We start from the raw sequence: 27,046 nt of genomic DNA, 5'->3' as shown, positions 1-27,046 counted from the left end.
GACCTAGTAACACAAAGCCCAAGGAGATGCCACAGTGCAGGCAGGACACTGTGTTGTTTTATAGTATCAATTGTAGAGTATCAGAGGGTGCGTCTCCACGATACGCTACTGCACTGTGATTACTGTACATTTATTTAGTATAATCAAGTACTAAATAAATGTGTGGTAACTAGAATTACTGTGCAATAACACCGGCAAATGTCTTTTACGTGATGCTAGTGCGCAGTAGCATATTAGCGGTGTCCGTGCTGTGACACGCTACTGCGCAATATTACTCAGATCCTGCACAGTCAGCATCTCATGTAGACACACCCAGAGTGATGCTTCAGGGCTTTTACTGAGCCCCAAAGACTTTTTTTGGGCTGTAAATGCTTTGTATTTCAGGGTTTTCACAGATTTCATAGATTTAATATACATTAGGACTGGAAGGAACCTGGCAAGATTACTGAGTCCAGCCCCCTGACCAAAGGGCTTTCTTTCTTTTCTTTTCTTTTTTTTTCATCTTTCTCCTTCTAAAGCATTGGGCGTTGGCCATAGCTAGAAGTGGGAGACTGGCTGATGTTTGCTGGTGCTTCTGATGTTAAAGTTAACTCTTGGGTGCCTGGTTTGAGGCTCTTGCCTGTGCCTTCAATCGCCGGGCTTGAGGAAAGGAAGGAATTTCCCCAAGTCAGATTGGCACGGACTGTTCAGGGTTGGAGTTTTTCCTTCTTCTGGAACATGGGATGTGGTCTAGTTCCTAGGATAACCTGAGCATATTATAACCTGTTGTAGTTTTTGCCATTATAGTAGCATAGGCACTATGGGTCGCTTTGTCTCTCCTGCTCTCTTCTACTGTAGCAATATACAGTTTCTCTTTTGCTATCAGGTGTTTTGTAGCTGTGGTATGTGAAAGCACTTGGAAAGGACAAATGTTTACTGCATGGTTGCCTGTAATCACAGATTTAATGGGCATACCTACCCTACATCGACCTATGCTGGCGTGGGCCACTGTGAAAACATGTTCTGCCCACTTGCTCCCACTCCAAATGTGCCAAGAACCAAATAAAAAGTAATGCAGCTGCTTTTTACCACATGCTCTGGGAAGTAAACAACTCAGTCAAGCTCAGACTCAGTCAAGCTTATTACAGTGTCTACATTACTTTTTTGGCATTTACAGTATGTGGAGCAGAAGCATAGTGCTGGGCATCTTCATATGTTATTGCTCCCTACCACAGTCCACAGTGGTGCGGACATGCCCAATGATCCAGGTGGTTCTTCCCAGTCCCATGCACATCAAATCAATAGAGAAAGCAGCTGGCAGCATTAAAGGATGCACTTAAGTTGCATACACATATTCAAATGCTCCAAGAGAATTCTCCCAAGTTTGTTCTTTTGTTAAAAAACCTTATCCAGAGATGCCTGAACAGACATTTAAATGGGTCTGTTTAAACCTTGAAGAGCAGAGAACTTGGAGTGCTGCACAGCCAGAGGGCCTCTGTGAACACATCTCAGTGGGTGCAGACAGAAGCGCAGTTCCCCACTGTAACTGGGAACATTTTGGAGGAAGTGCTCTAAGTTACAGTGATCTCCTGGAACAAACAGAAGTTTACTGTTGGTTCCAAGGGGGAGGGAAATTTAGCTGCTGGCCATGAGCCTCCAGCCAGTTTCCCCTAGCAATGGCCCCTCCTGTCTCCCACTGTTTCAGAATGAGAGGAGAGAAAGGGAGGAAAAGAAGCTCATTTGAGGGGTTCCCCGGCTGGCCCTGGTGGGTAGGGTAGGTTAATTGGAGCCCCCCTCCACCTCCAGAGGACTGTAGTACACATGTGCCACCCTCCAGCAAGAGCTGAACCCCCCATCCCTCAAACCAAACTCCCTCCACTCCCTTTCCCCCTCTCATTCTGAAAACAGTGACAGCCTGAGAGGTAGCCCAGACACAAGTTACAGAAGAAGTTCTGTTTTGAAACATCTTAATCTGACCCCTCATGTGAAGGGGGCATTTTTCTGGTCACTGCTTGGCTGAAAATTGTGTGTGCTTCCCTTCTCCCCAGAGAAGTACCAAAGCAATTCAACAGAACTAGCAAAATAAGGGGAAGGTTAAGGCAAGTAGGTATTTTTATTATTTTATATTTAACATTTGGTAACAGATATCTAAAGTGCTAAGACCAAACCCACTCCTTGGTTAAAGGGCAAAATTCCATTAGCTGTAGAGAAGCTACCCCATCATCATGTTTTCAATTTAAATTGTGTTGTTAGTCTTAAACATATAATAGCTAGTTTTCTGGCAGAATAAAAGGAGATATAGAATTGCCCATTTAAAATTACAGAGATCTTTCAGCATGTGCTTCCTAAACCCATGGTATGGAACAAGTGTTGGCTGTGTTCATAATATTAGAAATTGATCCAACATGAATTTTTACTGGGTTTGAAATAAGATTCCATCACAAGAATCACAATTTGAATGTATCCATTATTTTGTTGTCAAAAAGTTAGTGTCTGGTCTGTAAAGCTACTTAGTGAAAATGGTTAAGTCTTTTCTCTAAACAAAATTAAAGTGGGGGCAGACAATCTCAGACATAGATTCCCAATACTTTTGCTGTTTTGCCATCATAAATTTGGAGTAGCTTGCTGAAGTTGGTGGAATTTATATCAGTCTAAATCTAGAGTAATGAACTAAATATAGAGAACTGAACACCTTAATTGTATCCTGCTGTCTTTAGAATTTACTTGCAATTTTCAATATATTCTGTGTCAGACAGGGCAGTGGGAAATAATTATTTTGAAGGGGATCCTAATTCTCAGACCACACAAATTAGTTCATAATGCCATGTCAAAGTATTTCAGAGGTCTCAGAGTAGCATGTGGTGTTAAACATCAGATGTACCACAATGCCTGGGTGTTGAGGGTATAGTAATTAGGAGTGTAGAGGTCAATTAAAAAACAGCTGTGTTTGTTAAGAGATTAATTCAATCATCATCATTAACAGGACAGCTGGAGTATTCACAAAGGTGGAAGACCAGTTCAAACTAGTTTTTATGATCTCCACCCACCTAAGTTCTTATAAAGGCATTAACTTCAAAGCATTGCATCACCCCAAAAAAACTCTTACTGCTTGTTCAGTGAACCTGAGAACAGGATATTGGCACTAGGGCAACTTTGGTCACCTGATTAGCCATTCCATAGGCATTACTTGTGCTAGACTGCAACCTAGGGTCTAGAAAATATCTTCCCTGACCCCCTGTAATAGGGTTGTCTATCTCTTTAAGAAGAAGCAGCCAGCCCTGTTGAGAAAGCCCAGCTGTGGGACATTTGGATAAGCAGGGATGTCCTGCTGGGAGCCCTAAAAGCTCTCAGAAGAGTAAGCAGAGGGGAAGAAAGCAAGCTGTGAGTAGAATAGTGTACTGTAAGGACCCAGAGCAAAAGGGGCTCTTCTCCCCGCATCCAAAACAGAGCTTTAGGTTTGTTTGTTTGTTTGTTTAAAAGGCTGTGCTTTCTAGGAGGACTGGCTGATGAGTTCCTGAGCGAGTTAACTCAACTACAAAAACAAGCATGCTAAGCAACCTGCTTAAACACCCAAACAACATGAGCACCTGGTTGAAGAGTATTGTATTTTACAGTGTACAGGTTGAAGTGGTGTATGAGTAAATCCCATATTTCTGATCAAAATTTAGGATTTTCATAGATCTGGTTTATAAATTGACCCTACCACTGTGGCCTGAGCCTGTGAGCTGCAGCTGCAGCTGAGCGGGCAGTAGTGGAGCTCAGCACAGGGGGCTATTAGTGTCTCTTGCCTGGCAAGTGCCGCTCACTGTTGCCACTCTGTACCTTGGTATGCTGGCAGCAGGATGCTTTCTACTGCTATTCTGTGCCCTGGTGCTGCTGGGACAGGCTGCTCACTGCTGCTGCTGTGTGCCCTGATGCTGCTGGTGCCAGGTGGTGGTGCCACAGCTCCCACTCCATTGGGCAGCGGCTCCACCCCACTGGCCAAGATCTAACCACAGGGCAGCCACTGGGCCGTGGGTAAGTTTCTCAGGGCCAGACTCAACAGGATCCTGGGTGTCAGGCAGGGTTGGGGATAGGAAGGAGTCTGGTCTAGCCTACCCTCAGTCAGTGCCAGGAAAGCCTCTAGATGCCAGCATGTCACCTCCCCATGCAGCAGGGCACTGGTGTGGGGTCTGGCTGAAGTATTGATACAGTGTATATGTCAAGGTGGAAATTTAAGGTTAAATATTTTGGCTGTAAACTTTGACTTGTACACCATGAAATACAGTAATCATTGTAATTTTGCTCTTCGGTGTGGGGGAGAGCATGGGGGGACGGGGGGTGGAGAATGAGAAGGATGTCACGGTTAATGGGTAAGTCAAGTGTAGGAAAATAAGAACCAGTCCAAATTTTCTCTCCCCTGAACTTGGCTTGTTCTTTTGCTCTCCTTGACTTGCAATGAAAATTTCCTCCCAAATGATCCTCTAATAGATCTCATAGGTCAATTCCAGCCGCAGTTTATAGACATTTGTGGTTAATGGCATTGATGCAGCGAGGGAGGTAGAAGTGGTCTGGAGAGGAATACTGAAAATGGGAGAGGAGGCAAAGGGTTTGTGACAGCAGACATCAGATAGAGTTCCAGACTAGGATTGACTCAAATTTTAAGGAAACTTGGAACTTCATTGGAAGTTTCTTACTGAAAACTAAATAATGCAAAATAAGTGTGGGATACCTTATTCTATGGAAAAAAATGAATAGTTTTCGTTACTTCTTCATATGTAAATGAAAGTAGGACTTTCAAAACCTTTCAATATCAGCTTAACATTTCTCCCAATAAAGTAAAAATTAGCAGTTAGGACAATATCCAAGTGTTTTATGAAAATTACTGTATATATTTTACTTATTAACAAAAAAAAGTGAAGTCAACCTTGTTATTACTGAACTCTTGGGCATGCACCTCTCATTTTCAATCAGACTCTCATTGCATGCTGCTTTCATGGAGATATTGCTACAAGCTGAAGGGCAGCCACTGTTGTGACCTATGGAGAGGGCCCTTTTAAGGCATTTCTTCTTATTCCATAATGGACATTTGGAAGGGTGGGCGTTCAGTCATAGAAAATCCAGTTTTATCACTATTCACTCTGCATTCACTCTGGCTTATTTTGATCTCTTCAGTGTTGAATAATGGCAATTCTGCTTCATACCGTTTAGCAATATCAGTAATAGAAAAAAGCAGTGCAGATCAGATGGTCACAAAGATCACTTGGGACAAGATCTTTAAGGTTTTTTTAATGAAAGAGTCAAAAGCTGATATATTGATTATATTTGAGAAATCAGTAAACTGAACTAGATTATCTAGGAACAAGGTACTAACACAAAACACAAAGGTTTCCAGATTGCCACTGTAAGAACTTAATTCAGTTGGGACTTTTAGACGCTTTAAAGAAAACAATGATATAACCAAATTCCAATCATTTGATTATTTATTTTATGAAGATTTATTTTTCCCATTTCATCTGTTAAGAATGGCCAAGAATGTAGTGATGGTGATTTTTCTTTAAACTGTTTAAGCTATGATGAATCCTGCTAAATTTTAGGTGTAAATAACTAGATGTGGTGATTTCTGCTGATCTAATGACTGTTTTTGGTGTCTTGTTTTGCAGAATATTTAAAAGGAATATGAAGCCCCTGTCTGTGTATTCCTTTTTGAGCTACATACCGTGCTCCACTATCATCCAGAGCTTGTCTCTGTCAATGGGTATGGTAACTGAGAATACAGAAATCACATTGAAGAACATCCATTTATCAAACAAAATCAAATGTGTGGAGATACAAACTGTCTCAGACTAGTTCTTAGTTTGTGATTTTGTATTTAGATTTTTGCTAATAAATTTGACAAAAAATATCACCTTCTCTCTTGTGAGCATCTCCACTACCTTTGCAACACTAGCAATGTGTTAAATTTGCTATTCTGGCCAGATTCTGGGAAGTGCTTAATTTTTACCTAGTAGAGATTCAGAAGTATGAGATTGCAAGTAGGTTTTAGTTACCTCCTGCACAAGTTGAATAATCTCAAAATCCAGCTGAGTATGGGAAAATGCCCTTTGTGTAGGACAGAAACTGAAGCTATTGCAAATGTTATTAGAAGATAACAAGAGCTTTTCTGACTAATAAACACACCGCCCAACTCTTAAGTAGTGCATTACATCTGTAGATTTGGAAGTACCTTATGAAGGATGTAAATATCTTTATCCCCATTTACAGTTGGTGAAATTGAGGCACAGAGGACTGAAGCAACTTGCCTAAGGTCACCAGGAAGATGTTGGTCAAATCAGGAATAAAAATCTGGTCTCCCTTTGCAATTTCAGGAATTCCACAGAAACTGAGAAGCAGTTTGGTGTTTACCCAGAGAAGACTACTCAGCATGAGTAAATCACAAATCTTTATCTCTTTGCTAGCGTGGTTCTTTAAAACTATATTTAAATGTTTTAAAGACCTGTTTACAGCAATTATAAGGCTTGGATTTCTGACAGGGCCGGGAGAAGGATCTATCTTTTAATTAAGAAATAATAGAAAAAAAGGTATGGGCTTGTGATTAAGGGGTGGGTCTTGAACTCAGGAGGTCCTGGTTCAGTTCCCAGATCTGTCACAGGCTTCCCTGTGTGTTGCACAAGGCAATTGTATTTCTGTCTGCCCTTAATTCCACAGCTCTCAGATTAGGATAATAATCCTTCCTTCAGCTGTTTAGACTGTAAATTCTTAAAAGTAAGACCTGCTTCTGACTATTATTCAACTTGCATAATGAATCCCCAGTTCTGACACTCTTAGGGTGCATCCACATGAGGGTGCACGTGCATCTTACAGCGTCTCAAAGCCCTTTGAGATGCTGCAAGAGGCAGATGCAGGAATGAAAAAGCATTCCCTGTTCTGCAGGCTTGCAGTGTGGTGGCAAAAGTAGACCCCTGCATATCCAGAGGTAAAAAAAACCTGCTCTGAAGAACAGCAGAGTAAGGAGTTGGTCCTCCAGAAGAGATGCTCTGGTTTCTGGCCAGAGCATCTTTGTGGTGCTCCTGCTGCCCCCAGTGCTGTCTAGGGTAAGTTAGGGATGTGGGGTGTGGGAGTTTATAGGTGTGGGTGGGCATGGGTGAGTGTGAAGATTGGCAGGGGAATGTTGGGGGTGTCGGGAGTGGAGGAGGTTGTCGGGGGCTATGGGGAGCAGAGGGGGATGTCAGGGGGTGTGGGGAGTGGCGGGGGGGTGCTGGTCAGTGGGTGGGCTTGAGCAGGGGCTGCCACATGCCTGCCTCCCCTACCCAGCCCCTGTGGTGCTGGCAGCAGCAGGCAGCATGGCTGTGGCTCTGGGCTGGTCTGGGTCCATTCAGCATCTATGGAGCCCAGGTCACAAAGCACTGCATTACTGCCCACTGTGCCTGCAGCAGAGCCACAGCCCCGCTCGCCTGCTCTCACCTGCACCATGGCAGCCGGGTGGGGGAGAAGGCATGTGGCAGCCCCAAAACTGTCCCTAAAGGTGTGTGTGGTCTGAGGTATAGCAGCCTGTGTGGGACCAGGGGGTGACAAGCAGGGGGTGGGTGGTGAGTGGCCGGACCACCAGACCATGGCAGAACTGGCAGAACATGTCACCCATGGTAGAGTCAGCGGCACACAGTGGGGCCCGACCCAGCCCAGCATGGCTCATTAGTCTGACTTTGCACCGGAGTGGGATGCATGGCTCTGGGAGGCATGGCTCCTGTGCAAATGCATGCTAACTGCATGGCCCAAGACAGTGGGGCATGTTTTCCATGAGGTTCAGGTGTGCCTGAGTCACAAGGAAAACGCACCTCACCAGCCTGACCCAACCCAACCCAATATGGCATGGGCTGTGCAACTAGTGTGCATTTGCACAGAAGCCATGCCTTCCGGAGCCACACCTTCTGCTACAGCACAAAGCTGGACTAGCGAGCCATGCTGGGCTGGTTCTTGCCGCATACCGCCTCCCCACAGACATCACAGGGCAAGCAGCACTATCACCAGAGGCAGGACCTGGTGCAGCATATAGGGACAGCATGCTGAGCCAAGCTGGGTCCTGCTGGGACTGGGGCTGCTCATGCTGCCAGGCTGGGCTGGTTCCATGGCAGCAGGACCCAGCTTGGCTCAGCGTGCTGTCCCTGTGCACCATGCCAGGTCCTGCCACCATGGAACCGGCCTGGCCTGGCCTGGTGGTACAAGTGGCTCCAGTGCTGGCAGGACTCACCTCAGCATGACACGCAGTCCCCACGAGTGGCACCAGCCCATGATGAGTGGCACAGGCAGTGTCGATTCTGAGCCACTCGGGGACTCTCTGCACTGTGGGAGGGCTGGCAGCAGGGGGCTCTGAGCACCCCATTCCTGCTGCTGCTGCAGGGAGTAAGTTGTGGGCCTTGTGGGGGCGGCTGGGACGCTGTGGAGGGGTGTCTGGGGCCCTGTATGGGGGGGCTGTGGCCCTGAAGGGTGCCTGGGATCCTGCAGGGGATAGTGGCTGTGGCCCTCCAGGGGTAGATGGGGCCCTGCAGGGGGGGCAGTCCACATGCTGTGTGGGGAGCTGCAACCTGTGGGGGGCCGGGGACCCACCCCTCCTGAACAGCACCCCTCCACAGGGTCCCCCCACACCCACAGTCCCCCCACAATCCCCTAACACCTACCCACACACCAACCCACTTCCCCCTACATCCTTCCACACCCACCCACATACCCACCCACCTTCCCCCACACCCCTTCCCACCCACTTCCTGCAAACCCCACATCTCCCCATCACACACCCATAATGTAAGGAGAAAATTAGAAACACACTTCAACACATGGATATTTACAGTTGATTTTATCATGATGATAGAGACACTGGTAGGCTTCCAAATTGCTTTAACATTGTAAATATATCAATGAAGCATTGCCCAACTGATCTCTCTCTCTCTCTCCACACACACACACACACACACACACACACACACACACACACACACACACACACAAAGGCAGTCCTCGGACTTACTACAAAATTGGTTCCTAAAAACCGCATCTTATGTCAAAACGTTGTAACTCGGAACCAATTTTCTCATAAGAAACAATGTTATAAATAGGGGATTGGTTCCTGAACCAGGGCCTGATACCCTATTTTCATTAAAAACACCCCAGAATTTTGTACTAAGTCAATTATAGATGAGTAATTGCTGGACTTTTTGAAAGGCTCTTGGTTGGACTTTTTGAAGGGTTCTTGGCTGGAGTCTTCTCAAGAGTCTTGGCTGCAGGTTTTTCTGGAGTCGTGTCTGCTTTCTTAAAGAAAATGTCCAAAGAAGTTAGCACAGATGTTCTCCAGAGAGATGAGTGATGCAGCAAACTTGTTCGCTGGTGTGGCATTGCATCAGATCAAGTGTTGTAAAGTCAAAACTGACATCATAACGTTGAAACAGGGTGTCAATTTATAAACGTTGTAAGTGCAAAACATTGCAACACAAAACATAAGTCAAGGACTGCCTGTGTATATATATGTGTATATATACATATAAAAGCTCTCAGGAGCTTCTGGGGAGCCCCCATACAATAGAGGCTACTAGTTAGCTGGGTGGGCTGTAGGGTCCATGGTATTTGAATGTTTCAAATAGACAGGAGCTTCTGGGGCCCAGCCAATTGGTATCTGGGGACATGATCCCTTGTGACAGCTGGACTGCTGCAGCAGCATCCCAAATCCATTTTTAAATGTGTATATATATATGTATGTGTGTGTGTATAATATATATATAATATATATATATATAGAGAGAGAGAGAGGGAGAGAGAGAGAGAAGTCTTTTATTCTAACTGAGGAAGAACAGGGATTTGGGGGTATTTGGCGGGTATTTTAAAAAATGGATTTGGGATGCTGCTGCAGCAGTCCAGCTGGTCTTCCTATCGTGGTCGAGCCTTTGGCAGCTGAAGAACCAAAATACCAAAAGAGTAAACCCTGATTCATAAAAGATGATGCTGACTCGTGGATTTGGTCAGTCACAGACAGAGTCTCATATTGAAGCGTCAGAAAGGAAGGTGGATAAGATAAGCCCCATGGTTCCCGAAACATTCCAGGAGCTCACCTAAGTCAGTGCAGCTCTATACTGCCCCACTGTGGACTTGTACCTGTTAGTTCCTAATGGAGGGAAGCATGAAGATAATGTCTACTTTTTTTAAACTATAGTTTGAGGTAGCCAGGCAACATTTCCTCATGAGGGGGTTGAATTTGTAACTGTGGACGTATTTTGCATGGACTCTCAGCATATCAACAGATCAGAAATTACGTTAAAAGTTGTGGACAACTAAAAAAAATAACACATTTGAATAGTGACTGTATTTTCAATTTAATGTAATATCGGTCAATTAGTCTCCAAAGTACAATACTTTTCTTAATTTAGGGAAAACAGATTACTTAGTGAAGTTCCCAAGCACTAACATAAAGGAAGTTGCTAACATATGGCTAAAGTTTTGCAATACCAATTTAGGGCCAAAATAGGACACTGGATCTAGTTGAAGCTTGTGATTTCTATTCTGTGGGAAATGTATATATTGCTTTTTTTTTCTTTTCAAATTCGATTGAAATTTCTCAAGAAACAAAATCCCAACTTGTTTTGAAGAAGCCAATACCTTTTGTTTGATACTTTGATAAAGCTGTTTAATTTTGATTGCAATGTTTTATGATCTAATATCTGTATGTATTCAGTTAGAATTTTGGCTTATGTACTATAATATAATTTGTTTTGTAATTGGTTTTAAAGCTCTTGGCTGTGATTTTTTATAAGTGGCATTGCAATTGGAAATTTATTACTGATATTGCAATCAGTATGATATCTAAAATCAAAATATAAAGATAAAAAATAAAATGGTATAAAAATTCAAATATAAAAATGAAATAAAATAAATTTCAAAAAGAAAATCCAGTTCAAGATATGACGTAAACTATTGGGTTCAAATAAGATGAAAATAGGTCTTACTGAAACTCTCCTTCTTAAAATGTAATTGAAATGAATACATTTCCAATATGACAAATGTTTTTTTCAATAGAAAAACATTCCATTAGAAAAAAATTGACTAGCTTCATATTCAAAAAGAGAAACAAAAAATACTGAATAAAATAAGAATCTGGGTTTAGGTTGCTTGGGTACTTTCCCTCTGAAGTTAGTTACCATTCTTTCTTTCTTTTGACATTTCTTAGTTCTCTTCTAATCCTTTGCTCCCAGACATGTCCTTAGCAATGTTAGCTGCAAGGAATACAAATGTGTATAAACAATCCATTTAATCATGTCTTAAAATGGCAAGCAGTAGACCTTGACTTAAATAATTGGGTTCTACTTTATGTTACATTCACACTTTTCATTTATTTTCCTAAAAGAAAGATTTATTCTTGATTATATTGACTGACAGTCTAACCATTAAAACATTTTGGTTTGCAATGTATTTACACTTACAGCAAATTTGGCACTTTTTCTTCTTTGATAGAATCTACGCACTTTTACTGAAGTGATTATGTGGTTTACTGTGTTCTTTCATTATGAGTTAGAAAATGGTGAAGGACATGCCAAATTGCACTCCCAAAACCAGGTACCTCACTCAAGCCCTATACGTGGATCTGGGTTTTACTTCCACATTCCCCCTAGTGGCTACCCTGAGTAGTAGCTCTAAATTTTCACAACTAACTCTTAACCAATGTTTCTCGACCAGGTACTCCAGCCATTTGTGTAGCCATGATATCCTTTTAAGGGCCCCACAAGGTGCACAATATTAGCACTGCTAGGTGTGCAAACACCTACACTTGATTCACAAGCTAAATCCAGAGATTTCAGATAGGAATCCATGGTATTAAAAATCCATTCTGACCTGCTTTGATCTTTCTGAGTTTTTGCAACAGACGAATTTCTTTTTGATTTTTCCTTAATCAAAAAACATGTGAAAGTGAGGAGCTTGATTTTTCTGAGGGGTGCCTGGAATCTAATGAGGGGTGTCTTGATTCAAAAAGGTTGAGAACCATTGCTCCATGCTATATAACAGCCCCACTCATTTTCAATATCTTCTGTGAGATACTTATCTACAATGCAAAATATCTCTTTGAGTTGTCTTGTCTTAGATTCTTCCATCTTTGATTGATTAACTTGAGATTAAGAACCTGGAACCACCATAATATTATTGCCGTCTTGGAGCTGTCACTCTCTCTGTCTGTATACTTCAAACCCTGGAGTCAATCTGTTATTTCTTCTTAGGGCTTTGCTTCTTCTCAGTAGGTCTGCATCTCGGCAAGCTCTTTTTTGTTAACAGCAGCTTTCCAATGTCTGTCACAGACATTTTTCTTATGTAAATTCCAGCTCTGCTTTTGGGATCTTCTTGTAATAATGTTGCTTATCAGGAGTGCCTAAACATTTAAAGCTGGTTTCCCTGAAGAATGGGTATCAGGTGACTGCCAAAGATGTTGCTGTACACTGAAAACCTGCACAGGGAAACAGTGGGGATGTTAAACCTCCCTCCTTCCTGTGGTTATGCTGTAGTGCCCTAAGTTTCACTTTTAGGCTGTCATCCAACAGAGCAAGAACACCTAGTGTGTACATACATGAGCACATCTGTGCACAACTATTATTTTGGAAAGCAGTTCACAGCTGATGGCCATATAAAGGGTCCAGTATAATCTCTTCTGCAAGGGCAAATTGAATAAATCCAACAAGGTTCAGTGCAGCTTATCTACAATGCATCCTTTAGTTCCACAACTGCAGCAAGACAGGCGAGGAATGAGCACTGATTATGAATGTAGAGGGAGTACCAGAATGGCAGCCTGTGGGTCTCCTGGGCAGTGGCAGCAGCCACAGAGGTGAAAAGAGCCCATGTGGTGGCAGCAACAGCCAGGTTCTTTGGCCCATGATCTCTGGCTGCCATTCTGGTGGTGCTCAATAGAACTGTGTTGAGCACTGCACTCTTCCTTTTGGCTTGTGCATCAGGGCTGCCAACTGTCTGTAAATTTTTAGTCAGTCTGCAAGAAACAGAGTTGAAAACACTGATCCATAAAGTCTGCATAAAAAGTTGAGCTGTTGTTAAAGTGTCAATGGACAGAGCACAGAACAGCACTAACACCTGATACCTTAGTGGGAGCACAGCTTGGTGCCCTGTAGAGAGCTCTGTCAGGGCTTTGTGGCCCATGGGAGCATCCATAGTCCCCTCGTCAACCCCAGTCATCTGCTGATGCTGCATCCCAGATATCCCTTGTCTATACTGGCTGCTTGCCTGGAAGGCAGGCAGGGCCATGCAGCCCTGAGCAATCTGAGACACTGGGAAGGTTGAGAAGTAGTATAGCTGGGATGTAGCTGCAAAACTGGGAGGGGGAAGAAGAGGTGGCATATGGAGATCTGTGCCAGGATGGTGGGTGGGGCCTGCAGGGGTCAGATTGGAGAGTGGTTTAGAGTGGGGGAAGCATGATGAACCATGCAGTTGGGGGTACCAGAGAGTGGGGGTGAGTTAGGGATCCCTGAAGGTGGGGAGGGGGAACATCATGGTACCATTGCTACAGTCAAGTAAAATTTTATGCTGGGTAGGGGCTTGAGGCAGATTTAGAAAGCTGGTGTTAAATTCCTAAATTTGAATCCAGACTTTATTACTGCTGTCCTGGGTCTGGAAAAAGGGGTTACATTTATGTTATGTAATGCATATTTCAGTAAAAAAAATTGGTTGTCAGTAAAAAGTTTGCAGCTGTCAGTAAAAAGAATTCTTGGATTGGCAACCCTGCCAGGTGCCAAAAGTGAGAAGGGCGTGGTTGAGAGTATGTCTGCCCAGGGCAACAAAATTGCTAGTTATGCATCATCTCCCCATCTTCATGGGGTTACAGTCATATGAAAGAAGTATGGGAGGTGCTTTTCGGTGTCTGTTCAGTTTGGAGATCTTTAGGAAGATTTGGCACCAACCATCCATATTTCCAACAAGATACAGGGAAAGGAAATTCTTTGGTGGGTTCCAGATACCACCTTGGCAATAAAGCTTTACTCCCACACTATGCTGTGAGCTGCTCCCCCTATGTTTTTATGCTCTCCCACCATGTCTGAAGACTGAAGTGGGTCTTATCTTCTTGGCACCAATGACTAGTCCCTGTTGCCAGAAATCATATTGTGTGTACTAGTGGTTTCTGGGCAGACACTCCTAATTTCCAGTAAAGCCCTAATTGCACAATGTTTGAATTGGGAGGCCTCCACAGGATCAGGGACAGCAAGCCTTGTTGCTGTCCAAGTGACCCTGCAATCATTGGCTATGTTCTGCACTGTGTGGATTGAGGGAGAGCATCTTAGATATCCTGAAAAACCAGTTTCTTTAGCCTTTGTTCTGTTTCTTAATATTGTTATTTGTTCTGTTTAATGTTTAATCGTGAAAACAGCTGAATGTCAGTAAGCAGCATAAATAACAGTACAAGAGGACGTGCAGATCAGATCAACGCAACAGGATCCTGATTTTGTAAGTACTGCATTTCGTTTTCCTTATAAAACATTCATTGCTTTGAATAGATGTTTGCAAAGATCTGTGGTGTGCTTGTAATAAGGTTATTTTGTTCATGTTTGTGACTGTTCTCTGTAGCTGTTGCTGTGAAAAATTACTTACACATATCCTCAGGAGACCAGCAACACGGACTGTGATAGTGGAAGTATACATGAAACATATTAGCATAAATGCCCTTTGAAGTTCTGGGGATATTTTTAAACATTCAAATATAGAATATTGCTCAGCTACCCTTTTTGTGTTTGGCAATCCCATTCTCTGAGGTCCAGTATTTGTGTAATCCACCAAAATGCATCTATTTTAGTCTTTCCGGGAAGACTAACTTTGTAAATGCAACACATTGATAAGTTTTCTTGTGACTAATATAAAAATAAGCTGGAACATATCATTAATAAACAAGCCTATCACCCTTGTCTATCATCCCTAACTCAGGGACTGGCAGAGATTTGATTTTTGAAGATGATGCCCCAGCCTTTCCAAGGGACAAATATCATATTATGGTTATTTTATAAACTTCAGATCACATCAGTTGAATCATTTCACCCATCCCCAAGGCTATTAAAAACAGATTATTAAAATAGTACTGCAAGAAATTTTCAAATGTCAAAATAATGATAAAAAATAATTAACATTTCTAAAGAGAAAAGTATATGGAAAAACTACAACTTTCACACATTCTATTTTGAGCAAAAGATCTACTTCCAACATTTTGAGAACAGCTATGTCAGTCCTGCCTTGTATAAAATTGCTTTTGACAGACTATCGTTTGTGCTTTCTTAAACACTTTGTTGAATTATGGATAAATAGGAAAATAGGAAATAGACATGACAAAAAGGTGGTTGTCTCAATCAAAAAAATATTCTGCTGCTTCTGGATATTTGTTTTCAGCAACAAATTCTTTTAAAAATGAGGGTCAACCTCATTTTTTAATAGCGGGATACTCGCTCAAATGCGTAAGGTATTGTGCTCTCATTTTCCACCGGGCTGAAAACAACATTCCATATTAGACGCATAAAAATAACTGGCTCTGGTCTTGGGCCATACTGAAACATTTGGTTTTGGAGATCAACATTTTTGTCATCTTTCAATGGCAAATGACTTCGTCTCTTAGGCAATGGTACTCAGATTTTGGTAATACACAAGCACAAATTTTGTGTAAGTCATGCAAGCAAAAAAAGACTAACAAGGCATCATAGCAAGATACTAGCTTGTTTGTCACCAAAACATCTAGAACTTGGCTCCCAGAAGAAACTGTAAGTAGGTCTTATTCCTTCTCCAAGTAGCTCTCTAACCCCTTCTCATTCCGGTGGAGCAAATTGCTTCCCTCATCTGGGGACTGATGAAAAGCTGACTTGATTGCCTTAGCAAAAAAAGGCTGAGAATGAGATATATATTTATGCATAAATGGAGTAAATATTAGGGAGGGAGAAGAACAATTAGCACTAAAAGACTGTTGGCACAAAAACAAATAGGTGCACATTGGGCTCGTCTACATGTTCGTTAATGTGCTGCGGCACTGTGCGTTTATTTAGTACTTGTATAACCAAGTACTAAATAATTGTGCAGTAACCAGAGTTACTGCACAGTAGTACCAGCAAATGCCTTTTTGGTGACACTACTGTGCAGTAGCCTAATAATAGTAATAATAATAGTAATATATAATAATAATAATAGTAGTATAGTAATAATAATTACTAATAATAGTAGCATATTGGCACTGTGTGTGCTGTGATATGCTATTGCGCAGTGTTATTAGGCTACTGCGCAGTTAGCGCCTCATGTAGACATGCCCATTATGAATTAATTTAGAGGGAAGTTATAAAAAGGTTTCTAAGCATTAGAATAGTGAGGAAACAATAGATTTTAAGACTTAATCTTCTTATGTTTCTAAGTCGGATTATAACATGGTTGCCTACAATAGCAGAGACTGACCACAATAACTCCAGAGGTCCTCTCTAGCCTGTGTCATGATATCTTGCTCTAGACTGTTGCTGGTGACTCTCTCTCATCTGTTGCTATTGCTACATTGTCCAGCACTCAAGAATTAGGCCTCATCAAATTAATCCCCACTAGAACATAGCGGGCACATTTAATATGAGATACTAACTAAATGCACAGTAACTGGTGCTACTGTAGCGCTGGCAGAAGGTCTTTTTGTGATAGTTAATGTGCAGTAAGCTAATTCTACTGCGCATTAGCGCATTAGCATAGTTTTTGCTAATGGTTGAACAAAGTGTCCATTATGGTTGAACAATGTCCTATGATGGAGTCAAGCATCCAAAAGAAACCAGTCTTCTCCAAGGTAAAACTACAGAGGTGTCCCTAGAATTCCAAAAGGTAGTGGAATTCCTCTTTCCCATCAGGGTCTTGGCTAGCCGAACTGGTCCAGTTTAGGGTGGCCCACCCCTGAAGTTACACAGAATGGACCTAGGGAAAATATAGACTGTATGCATTCTCACACTTTTTGGAACTCCTCGCGTAGGCAAATTATATAGGAAGGGTAATTTCTTTCCATTTATCCATAACGAAGGCAGGAAGTTAATAATAGCAGCCCCTTCTACATACTGGATGCATCTACACATCTCCCTATGGTAATATGACATACCAGGGCTACATACCAATCACACAAGTCTACACATGATCACTAGCTATGTAGTCCTAGTGGCACACTCCACACTATGGCAATGTAGTGGGGAAATTTAAGTGTGCGTCGCCTGTACAGTGCTGTATGGGTGGTTACGGCACCATGTTTTAGAACTTCCAAAAGTACTAAAGCATGGTGCAGTAACAACATCCCCATATGGCTAAATGCAGATACACCCACTGAGAGGAAGCCAAATAGATTATGTTCCAACTCTAGGTACACTTAGTCCTATGCTTTAATCCCTATCTCTTAATTACCAGTTATATCCAATGACATGGAGTAGACATAGCCATACAGGGGAAGATTATGCCATTATCATTATAGAAAACTACACTCTGTTTTACAAAAGATGAGGAACAGAATTGCTTATCCTAAATAGCCATGGTGTAGTACAATTTTTATTATGTTTGGCACATCAGCAAATATAAGCAAACTATCAAGTGTACAGTACCTTTAGATATGCCACGTTCATTTGGGGGTTTTCTACATTCATTTTATATAAGAGCTATAATAACTAAGGTAAGCTACTAGCTGTTAATTGTTACCAAGATCATCATTATTTTATACTCATCTATTTCATTCTATTTTATTCCAGAGTAATTTGAAAGGAAGATGAAACCTTTTATCTTTTGTTGTTTGGTCCTCGTTGGTCTCTATGCCGTTGCCAATTGTCATCATATATCTGGCAAGCACAAAGATGAGAAAGAACTTTTGGAACACAGTGGAGCATACGACATCATAAATCAGGGCTGCCCCACACGAGGCTCTAGTTACGCCGATTTTACGTTTAGCTTCTACAAACAGGTTATGCTAAAGGAACCTAACAAAAATATCTTCTTTTCTCCTATAAGCATCTCCACTGCCTTTGCAATGTTGGCAGTGGGTGCTAAGTCAACCACTCTGAATCAGATTTTTGTAGGAATGGGCTTTAACCTGACAGAGGTTCAGGTAGAAGATATACATGAAGGTTTTCATCATCTACTTTACATGCTGAATAAACCTGACAATGAGATTGAGATCAGTCTGGGAAATGCTCTCTTTACAGATAGGGGATTTAGGCCACTAGAGAAGTTTTTAAATGACATCAAAGCCTTTTATGAAGCAGAATTTCTTTCTAGTAATTTCCATAATCCACCAGAAGCTAAGAAACAGATCAATGATTATGTTGAGAAAAAAACCCATGGGAAAATACAAAATTTTCTTGGTAGTCTTGATCCAAGAACTGTAATGGTTCTTGTTAACTACATCTACTTCAAAGGTAAGACATTAGGCACACATGGATATGTATTTAAATTAGTCTTTGGACAGGTGAATATGATCTAAAGCAAAAAAATATTGTTTCTGCCTTAAAAAAAAGATAAACCACATGATAAGATAACAGAGTGAACTTCTCTGGCAGAACCAAATGTTCAGGACTTTGAAGATAAAGGTAAGAGGTGTTAAAACAAAACAAAACAAAACAGGAGGCCTGAACCTTGGAACGTTCCAATTTTTTTGAGGGAGGTTCGGTTTGATTTGGACCAAACTCAAACACTTTTATCTCAGAACCACAGCACTTCCGAGTTCTGCAGCAAGGTTTTCAGAAGCCCTGAGATCCCTCGCTCCAGTTGGCGTGCCTAGGGCTTCCTGCTGTGGAGCACAGAACTGGGCAGTGTTAGAGCCAGAGTTACCGGGACGTTCAGGCAGAGAACCTGAATGTTCTGGCTTGGGTGTCTACCCCCAAACCACAGATCCTGGGATCTCAGTAGCCCAGCCCTGACACAGTCCTCCTGGAGTGAGTGCCTGCTCATGAGCAACAGACACTGGCATTCTACCAGATACACGGCCTGGGCCAGGGCCTCCATGCTTCCACGGTCCCCAGCCCCAAGCCTGGGAACCCACTTCTTTCAGGATGTGTGGTTCTGGGGCCAATCTGCCAGATAGACTCTCCCAGAACCAGATGACTGCCACTCCCAGGATCCCCAGCTCTCGGGCAGACCAACCTCACAAACTATCCACAGCTGACCATCTTCTGCTTCCTCATCTCCACTGTTGACAGGAGGCCACACACTCCCCAAGTAGACTCATCAGGTGGACTGCTCCCACACTGGAGCCTTGGTGCTCTCAAAGTGCACAGCTTTGGGACAGGTTCAAATGAAACTTTACAAAAAAATTTCTGGTCAGCCTGAATACAGAGGAGAAAATTGTACTGATGTAGCCAAATGGGAGAACCAGCAGTTAGAGCTCAGATATTGATAAAGCAGCCTATTCTTCTTGATTAAAAAGAAACTATAGAAGGGTAGAAAAGGCTTGACAAGATCCTATGAACAAAACTTAAAGACAAATCTAATTAAATATAAGAAACAAATTTTTAACATGATAAGCTAAACTACTAAGGGGAGAAAGTGCTGGACTCTTCTGGATGTCTGTAGAGGATGACTTTCCAGAAGAGATACTTTAGTCAAACATAGATTACTGGCCCCGGTGGGGTAGCGTGGTGAAATTGTATGACCTATGTTATGTTGGACATCAGATGTTTTGATGTAATAGTCCTTTCTACCTTAAAATACCAATAATGTTTATTAAGCTCCCACAATATGTCATTTCAACAGAACACCTGACTTGCAGACATACTTTGCTGCCTGCTGGCAAATTCTTCTCAATGAAGAATTAAAACAAGAAACGAATTGGGTCAATTCTATTGCATGCATAAACAGTATGCCATTTCATGCATTCCTTATACCGCTCTACCTAAAGTATAGAAAGCTCAAGGGGAGAGGAGTCTGACTTGTCATGGAGGCATGGACCTCATGTTGCCATCCTAAGGAGTGGTGCAAAATGAACATTTCTCTTATAGTCTTTAGAGTCCTAAGAGGGATTGTGTCTTTTTACCTCCCCCTGCCACACACACCACACTTCTTAATGTGGGGGAGGAGGGGGCATGTCTGCCTGTTAGCTCCTAATGTTAACTAGTATGAAGATAATTTTTAATTTAAAAATTATTTTTGTACTTTAAGTAGCAATAGTTTGACTTCAAATTGGGATCCCCTGATTTAACACTAGAATAAACATACTTTCTTTTCAAATTTAAAATCTTTAAGGAACCAAAACAATACTAATTTATTTCCCTCAACTGCTGTTCATCATAGCTGAAGTTTATAGAAAAGCCATATAAAAAGAAAGCCATATAAGAAAAGCCACATATAAGCTCTGGCCTGGTTTGGTAGGTTACAAAATGAAAATTGCTTTTTAAAAATAAACTTTGATTCACTAAAACTCTCTCATATGAGCTTCTTACATTTGAATTACTCTGATTTGGATTAAGCATTTCTCTCTCCCTCAAATATTCAATTACTTCCTGTTTTTCATTAGCCTCTTGGGAAAATCCCTTTGCACCTATACAAACTACTGAGGCAGATTTTTTTGTGGATGTAAAAACACCCATTAAAGTCAACATGATGCGACAAGAGGGAGAATATGCAAGTTACTATGATAAGCAGCTGTTTTGTGAGGTGGTGCAGATACCTTATCATGGAACTGCAGAAGCAATATTAATTCTACCTGACAGTGGAAAAATGAAAGAAGTGGAGAATGTTCTGGTGAAAGAAACTGTGTGTAAATGGAGAAAATCACTTAAAACAAGGTAAGTCTACTGTTATTGTTTAACAGATACTTTACTGTAGTTTAGGTGAAAGTCTATGCCATGGCAAGACATTAAATCACACAGCTTAGTTCAACATTCATTGTACTGATTAAGTAGCACTGTAAAATAGTCCCCCACATTTGCTATGAAGTAGAGCTTTGTGCAACTCTCGCTCCTTGTACAGCATATACACACTGTGAACCAGTTTAGTAGTTCCTAGGTTGCTGTGACTTGTGGCCCCTCTACATGTGCAGGTAAAGGAACAATGGGATTTAATTCATGACCCACACAATTGTGCCTCCTGCCATGCCACATGAGCATGTGATTGTGGGGATTGTATACTAGATCCCATCGTACCTTACTGCCAGTGCAGGGGGAGCCCAATCCCAGGTTCCCCCTGTACCAGCAAGAAGCAACTTTGTAGCTTATTCCTCTTTTTTACCTGCTGTTAATTGATTGATCATGTCATCAGGTGATTAACAGGTTAATCATGCCTTAAGTGTAACATGTAGAGAGGGTCATAGTAACTGTTGACTTTGTTGCTTTTTGGTTTTATATGTATAGCTATTTTATTCTGTTAACAAGGTTAATTTACCCTCATGTGTCACATCCCCATGGGCAGAAACATGTTTCCCTGGAGACAAATAGCAGCGGCACATATTTGTGCCGCTGCTATTTGTCCCCAGGCATGCCCCCGCATGTGTGCTTTGGTGCATGGCAAATTGCCCTGGGTGGGGCAAGGGAAGCTGCGGTCAACACCTGGGCTAGCCACAGCAGCCTTACCTGGTATTCTGGGGGCCTTCTGGGGCTGCAGTGGCAGCTATCCAGGTGCGTGGTCCCTGACCAGCAGCCATGCTGCAGCCAAATGTGCCGCACTTTTTTGACACTGTGATCTCCCATTGTCAACTCCCCCCCCAATACTGCTAATTAGCCATGTGGCAAATGCATGCACATGCAGCACGTGTGGTTTGTCGTGCTGCAGACAGGTTTGTGGCATTGTCAGTTTCACATGCACATTTCCAGAGATGTGCCCATGTTGTCAGTGACTTAATCTTTAATCATTTCTTTTACCATTTCCACTCATCTTTATATTCATAATCCGTATACCTACACCACCATCTGCCTTCCCCTCCGAGCTCTGTCATTCCCACAAAAAAATGTTGAATGTATGACTCAATAACAAAATGAAATGATGGCAGTAAAAAGGGCATGTTTGTTCAAGGATAACTAAACCAGAGAGAATTTCCAGGCATGGAGAGAAGATTCAATTCTGTAGAAGTGTTCAATCTTTATTCAAATGCACAAATTACACAGCCACATACAGACTCATTTACTACCACAAAAGCACCACCAAACATTATTAAATAGCATTTACTGTAGAACATTATCTGAAATCTATGTACAAAATTTCACTGCCATTTTGCGTTGTTGAACAGACGCATAAATCTGTACCTCCCAAGAGTCTCTGTTACTGGATCCTATGACATACGACAACTATTTGAGAAGATGGGCATTACCCAAGTATTCTCTAGCAATGCTGATCTGTCTGGAATCAATGGTGCACATGACCTACAGGTTACAAAGGTAAGTTAGTAAGCAGAGATGGTGATGTCTGAATTTATGTGAGACTATTTGAGGGCTTGATTTTGCTTCCAGTGACACCAGTAGGTGCTGGTTATTGGTCTTTTTGACACTATGGCACCAACATATTCATTACAGAGAACACACAAAGTTTCTAGACCCAGCTTTAGTATTTGAATGTTACTGTAATGGCCAGAATATTATGAATGGTTACATAATTATGAATGTTTACAGTATTATCCCAATGCTAATTTCAGGATACTTTCAAATTATTTTACTCATATTGAGTAAAAAGATGATTAAACTTATAGGGAAAACACGTCTTCCATATAATGAATAAAGATATAACAATCAAGTCCTCAATTTAAATGTTATTGACTTTTGCTATTGAGCTGTTCAGTTTTCCCTGTCAGGGAGAGTTAAAGTGATATTTTCAGTACTTGTAATGACCAGAACATTATGAATGGTTACAAGTACTAAAAACACCGTGTTAGCTATGCTTGACCAAGAGAACAGAATTGCTCGATCGCAACAGAGACAATACATTTTAAATTGAGGCCTGTTTTATATTCTTATTCATAGCAAGTGCATCTACACATGCAACTGATGTAAAACAATACACTCTGGAGCAATTTGAGCCACAGTAAATTATTCCTGGGTGCAGGATCAACACATGCACCTGGGACCGCAGTAATTTGAGCCAGCAGAGCAATTTATGCCAGGGACAGGGGCACAAGGGACCAGCCCCAGGCTCTGGGTGGCAGCAGAGGGGCTGGCTGGCACAAGAGTGCCAAATGTGCAGAGATGTATGGCTAGGCAACAGACAGGAATCTGGCCCACTGCTGGCTAAGCTGACTGGGCACAATTTATATCCGCAGTCAGCATTTACATGTGCGTTTAACTGCAGTTAATTACCCTGCTATAAGATAGTTGGTGACAGTGCTATTCTACAGTGATGTTAATTAGTTTACTGCAGCCTAAGTCTGTTGCATGTGTAGATGGTGACACTTTACTCTGAAGTTAATTGATCTACTCTGCAGCTACGTGAATGTGGAGTTGCAGCCAGAGTAGTAACTTAATTGAGGACCCCCAGAGACCAATTAGAATTTGAGTGAATCCTGACCCCCCTTGAATTAATGGAAGCTGTGTTTTCCTTATATGTTTAATCAGCTTTTTACGAATAAATCATAATGTATGACTAAATCATGTTTAATCAGCTTTTTATGAGTTTAATCATCTTTTTATGAGTAAAATAATCTGAAAACATCCTAACATTATCACAGTGATTATTAAATCAGACTAGCGACCATAAAAAGCAAGTTCTCAGTGGTGTTCCAAAGCACCTCCTAGATGTTAAAAAACAAAACAAAACAAAATAAAACAAGAGCTAATGTTTGGACATACTGCAATATCAATCCACAACATTTGATGCAGAAAGCCATACTAACAGAAAAAACTCTGGAGCTTGGCAACAGAGGTTCTTGTCACTGGTTATTTTGATATTTTGGACACTACATTGGTCTTTACAATCTAAAACTACCAATTATTTGTGCTGTTGAGACTACTGGTGAAAGGAATTCGTAATGTTTAGCAAACATCTAAAGCTCCCTTTTTTGTAGAGAGGAAGGGCAAGTGATTTGATTCATGTAAACCAATCTGTTTTCTTGAAAAATTACAAAGTTGTATTTATTCCTTAATTATAATACTGTTGAGCCTAATCCTAGAGTCCTAACAAAGAAAAAGATCCCTTTGCAGGTCAGGGGAGGTTTTCCATTCAATGACCTGGGTCTAGTGGGTCGTAGCAATCCTGTTCTTTTTTCTGCCTGTCTTCTGACAAAACAAGTTCATCATTGGCTTCTGTTTGCTGCCCAGATGCAGAGCGTAACATTTGTCTCATTTCTTTACAGGCGGTTCACAAGGCCCTGCTGAAAGTTCATGAGAATGGCACTGAGGCAGCAGCAGCCACAGCAATAATAATTAGCAAAGTTCATCAGCCTTCAGTCACCATTAAATTCAACAGGCCTTTCATTATGCTGATCCTTGATAAAGCATCTGCCACCATGCTTTTCATGGGGAAAATTGTCAACCCTACTGAAAACTAAGTGATGAGTTGCTGGATATATCATTGTGCAGATAGTAGCATATGTCCATGTAGTCTAGTAGGTATAACTATATCTAAATTTTAATCTACTTATATCAAAAACAAGTAAAATACGTGTGTGGCAGCATTTTTGCCTATAAACCACTGAAATCTGTGGGCATTTATAGATGAGCTCCAGGGGGCGGGGAGGGGCATGCTAATTAGCAAGCTGTGCTAGTTAAAAGCACCCAAGCGTTACATGTATCAGAGTGAAAAATGGTGGCAGGGCACTTTGAACTAAAGCTTAACAAAATGAGCTTTAGTTTAAAGTGCCCCATCACCATTTTTCAGCATGGAGACTCTGATACACATGACGCTGGAGTCTGCTGGAGCATGTTCATTTCTGCGTTCCAGCAGACTCAGTTAATCAGATCTGCTCCAACGTACTGGATTTGCAGAACTTGGGAGCAGCCTTGCTTCATGTCTATAGGAGCCCATTACTCCCCAAGCATGACTAGAGGTGTATCCAGAATATGTTGTAATATACTTCAGTTATCTGCTTGTGCAGGAATATTTTCCATTTCCCCCTGTTTAATCATTCCAATTCCATGAATATATATATATATATGAATCACTTGGAAATTACTAGATGCTTAAGCAAAGCCCCTCTGCTAAGTGGCATTGTCCTGAACAGCTTCCGTTCAGAAGCCACTTTATCATCCTGGAATCCTGGTAGTGGTCATTGCACTAGCAACCAGGCTCTGGATTGTTCCAACCATGAAAACCAAAAAATTAGCAACCCATCCTCTTCTTTTTACCCAGAACTATTGCTGATGGCCAGAACTTTACCTAATCAGTCCCCTCAGAGCCCTTTGTTCTCTAGTTTCCCTCATTCTCTAATGTACTTGTTATATTGCTTCTGTCAACCTGTGCTTCTCACATAATCCTACATCTTCCTTATGTCTCTGATAACCTGAGGAAGTTCCATGACATTAGAATACCTCTTCCTTAGCATACTGATGCCTTGTTATCTCTACAGGCTCTGACAAGCAATTCATGATCCCTGTCCAGCTTTTATCTATAGGATATGAAGTGGGCATTATAGGTTTGATTAGAACAGCCAAGCCAGCAAGGCAGGTTTTCTTAGATACTAACATTAGAGATCAGGATGAGGAAAGATGTGCGAGGACTGATGTGAGAGAGCCTGGGTGTGTCTATCTTGTAATTAATTTGAAGCAATAAACTCCAGAGCTTATTGTGCTGGAGCTTATTGCTCCTGGGCACGCCCCTTGAACATGCATGTAGGACCGCAGCACATTGAGCCGGGTTGGAGGAATCCCGCTGGCAGAGAGCCCGGGGGTTCCACCTCCCAGCCCAGGCTGCTCTGACACAGCTCAGTGGGCTGTAGAGGGGCTGGCTGGGGCACAAGGGTGCTCCAGTGTGAGGCTAGCTGGCAGGCAGCTTGTGGCATCTTTTAGCCGTGTGGAGATTGGGACCCACCTGATATAATCTGATAGAAAAAATCTGATCTTTAATGGATAGTTTCCAAGTTGATGAATATATGATTTTCTACTTTTTGCATGGTACCATTTAGAAAGATTTTCCTCCACTGCAAGTCAAGAAAGAGATGAAGAAATGAGACTCTACATAAGGCAATCCCATAAGCATGTGCTATAGTTCAACCCTATTCAAAACAGCATTTACATAGGAGCTTTAAAAAGTAAGGCAAAGGTTTAGGTGCTGTCCTGAATCAAGAGAGCTGTGCTGACTACCAAGAGCAGAACGGGGTGTGCTTCCCAAGAGATGTTGCAATATATCCATGTTCACAGTCTGATTCATCCATGTTTTGAGCAGATCAGGTCTCAAAGTTTAACAGAAGAAAAACTTTGTTAGTGAGTGCAACTATTTCTTCTTACAACATTGGTGCTGGAAAGAAAACAAACTGTATTAAGTCATTTTTGGATCTGTATTTTTATATGGATGAGTGTCTTTATACATGAAGAATCTCAGCACACAGATATGTCACCTATAAATAGACAGGCTTGCTGATGACAAAGGAAAGAGTCCATCAGTGCTTGCTTAAGTTTTACCATCCATGTTCACTTTAACTCCCAAAAAACCTGCTGATTTAATCATCCTTCTATAGACTAGCAATTTCCTTTTCTAGAGCATTCAGATTCTGTCTCTTTCAGTCATGAAATCATGGTGGAAGTCATTTTAATCATAATATACTACAAAGTGACATTTTTAGTAGGAAGATTTCTATTAAAGTCAATATAATACAGGAAAATGGCATTGACTGTGGCTGTCACTATGAGATATATTACTATAAATACCGCACCATTGTTTATTCTATGTGATGAAGGAAATGTGAAGAAAGCAGAGAATGCTCTGCTCAAAAAACCTCTTAGATTGCATCCACATGACCAGGCACAAGCCTCTGGCAGCATTGCAAACCCCTCTGAGACACTGTAAGACACATGTGCACAAACAAAAAAACATTCCCCACAGGGGAAGGATTGGGGGAGCAATGGAGGACTGGGGCTGGGCAAAATCCCTTGCAAAAACAAAATATAAATTAGATACCACAGTTCGCTGTTCACCATATTAAAGAAACAGGGAAATACATAATCTAGATGGTTGC

General features: G+C 41.7%; 1 protein-coding gene across 1 annotated transcript; it reads left to right on the top strand.

The window, feature by feature from the left end:
• Positions 1-14,333: 14,333 nt before the first annotated feature.
• On the top strand, positions 14,334-24,564 carry LOC109321721 (alpha-1-antitrypsin-like). The gene is made up of 5 exons (XM_019552461.1): positions 14,334-14,433; positions 17,715-18,377; positions 20,471-20,741; positions 22,178-22,325; positions 24,230-24,564. The coding sequence occupies exons 2-5, from the start codon at positions 17,732-17,734 to the stop codon at positions 24,422-24,424; spliced, it is 1,260 nt and encodes a 419-aa protein (XP_019408006.1). The 5' UTR covers positions 14,334-14,433; positions 17,715-17,731; the 3' UTR covers positions 24,425-24,564.
• Positions 24,565-27,046: the final 2,482 nt, after the last annotated feature.

This window comes from Crocodylus porosus, unplaced genomic scaffold (genome assembly GCF_001723895.1).
Source record: "Crocodylus porosus isolate Cpor-Errol unplaced genomic scaffold, CroPor_comp1, whole genome shotgun sequence".
NCBI classification, from domain to species: domain Eukaryota; kingdom Metazoa; phylum Chordata; order Crocodylia; family Crocodylidae; genus Crocodylus; species Crocodylus porosus.
Note: the sequence above shows the minus strand (reverse complement) of the source record. Positions and strands in the feature narration are given on the sequence as shown.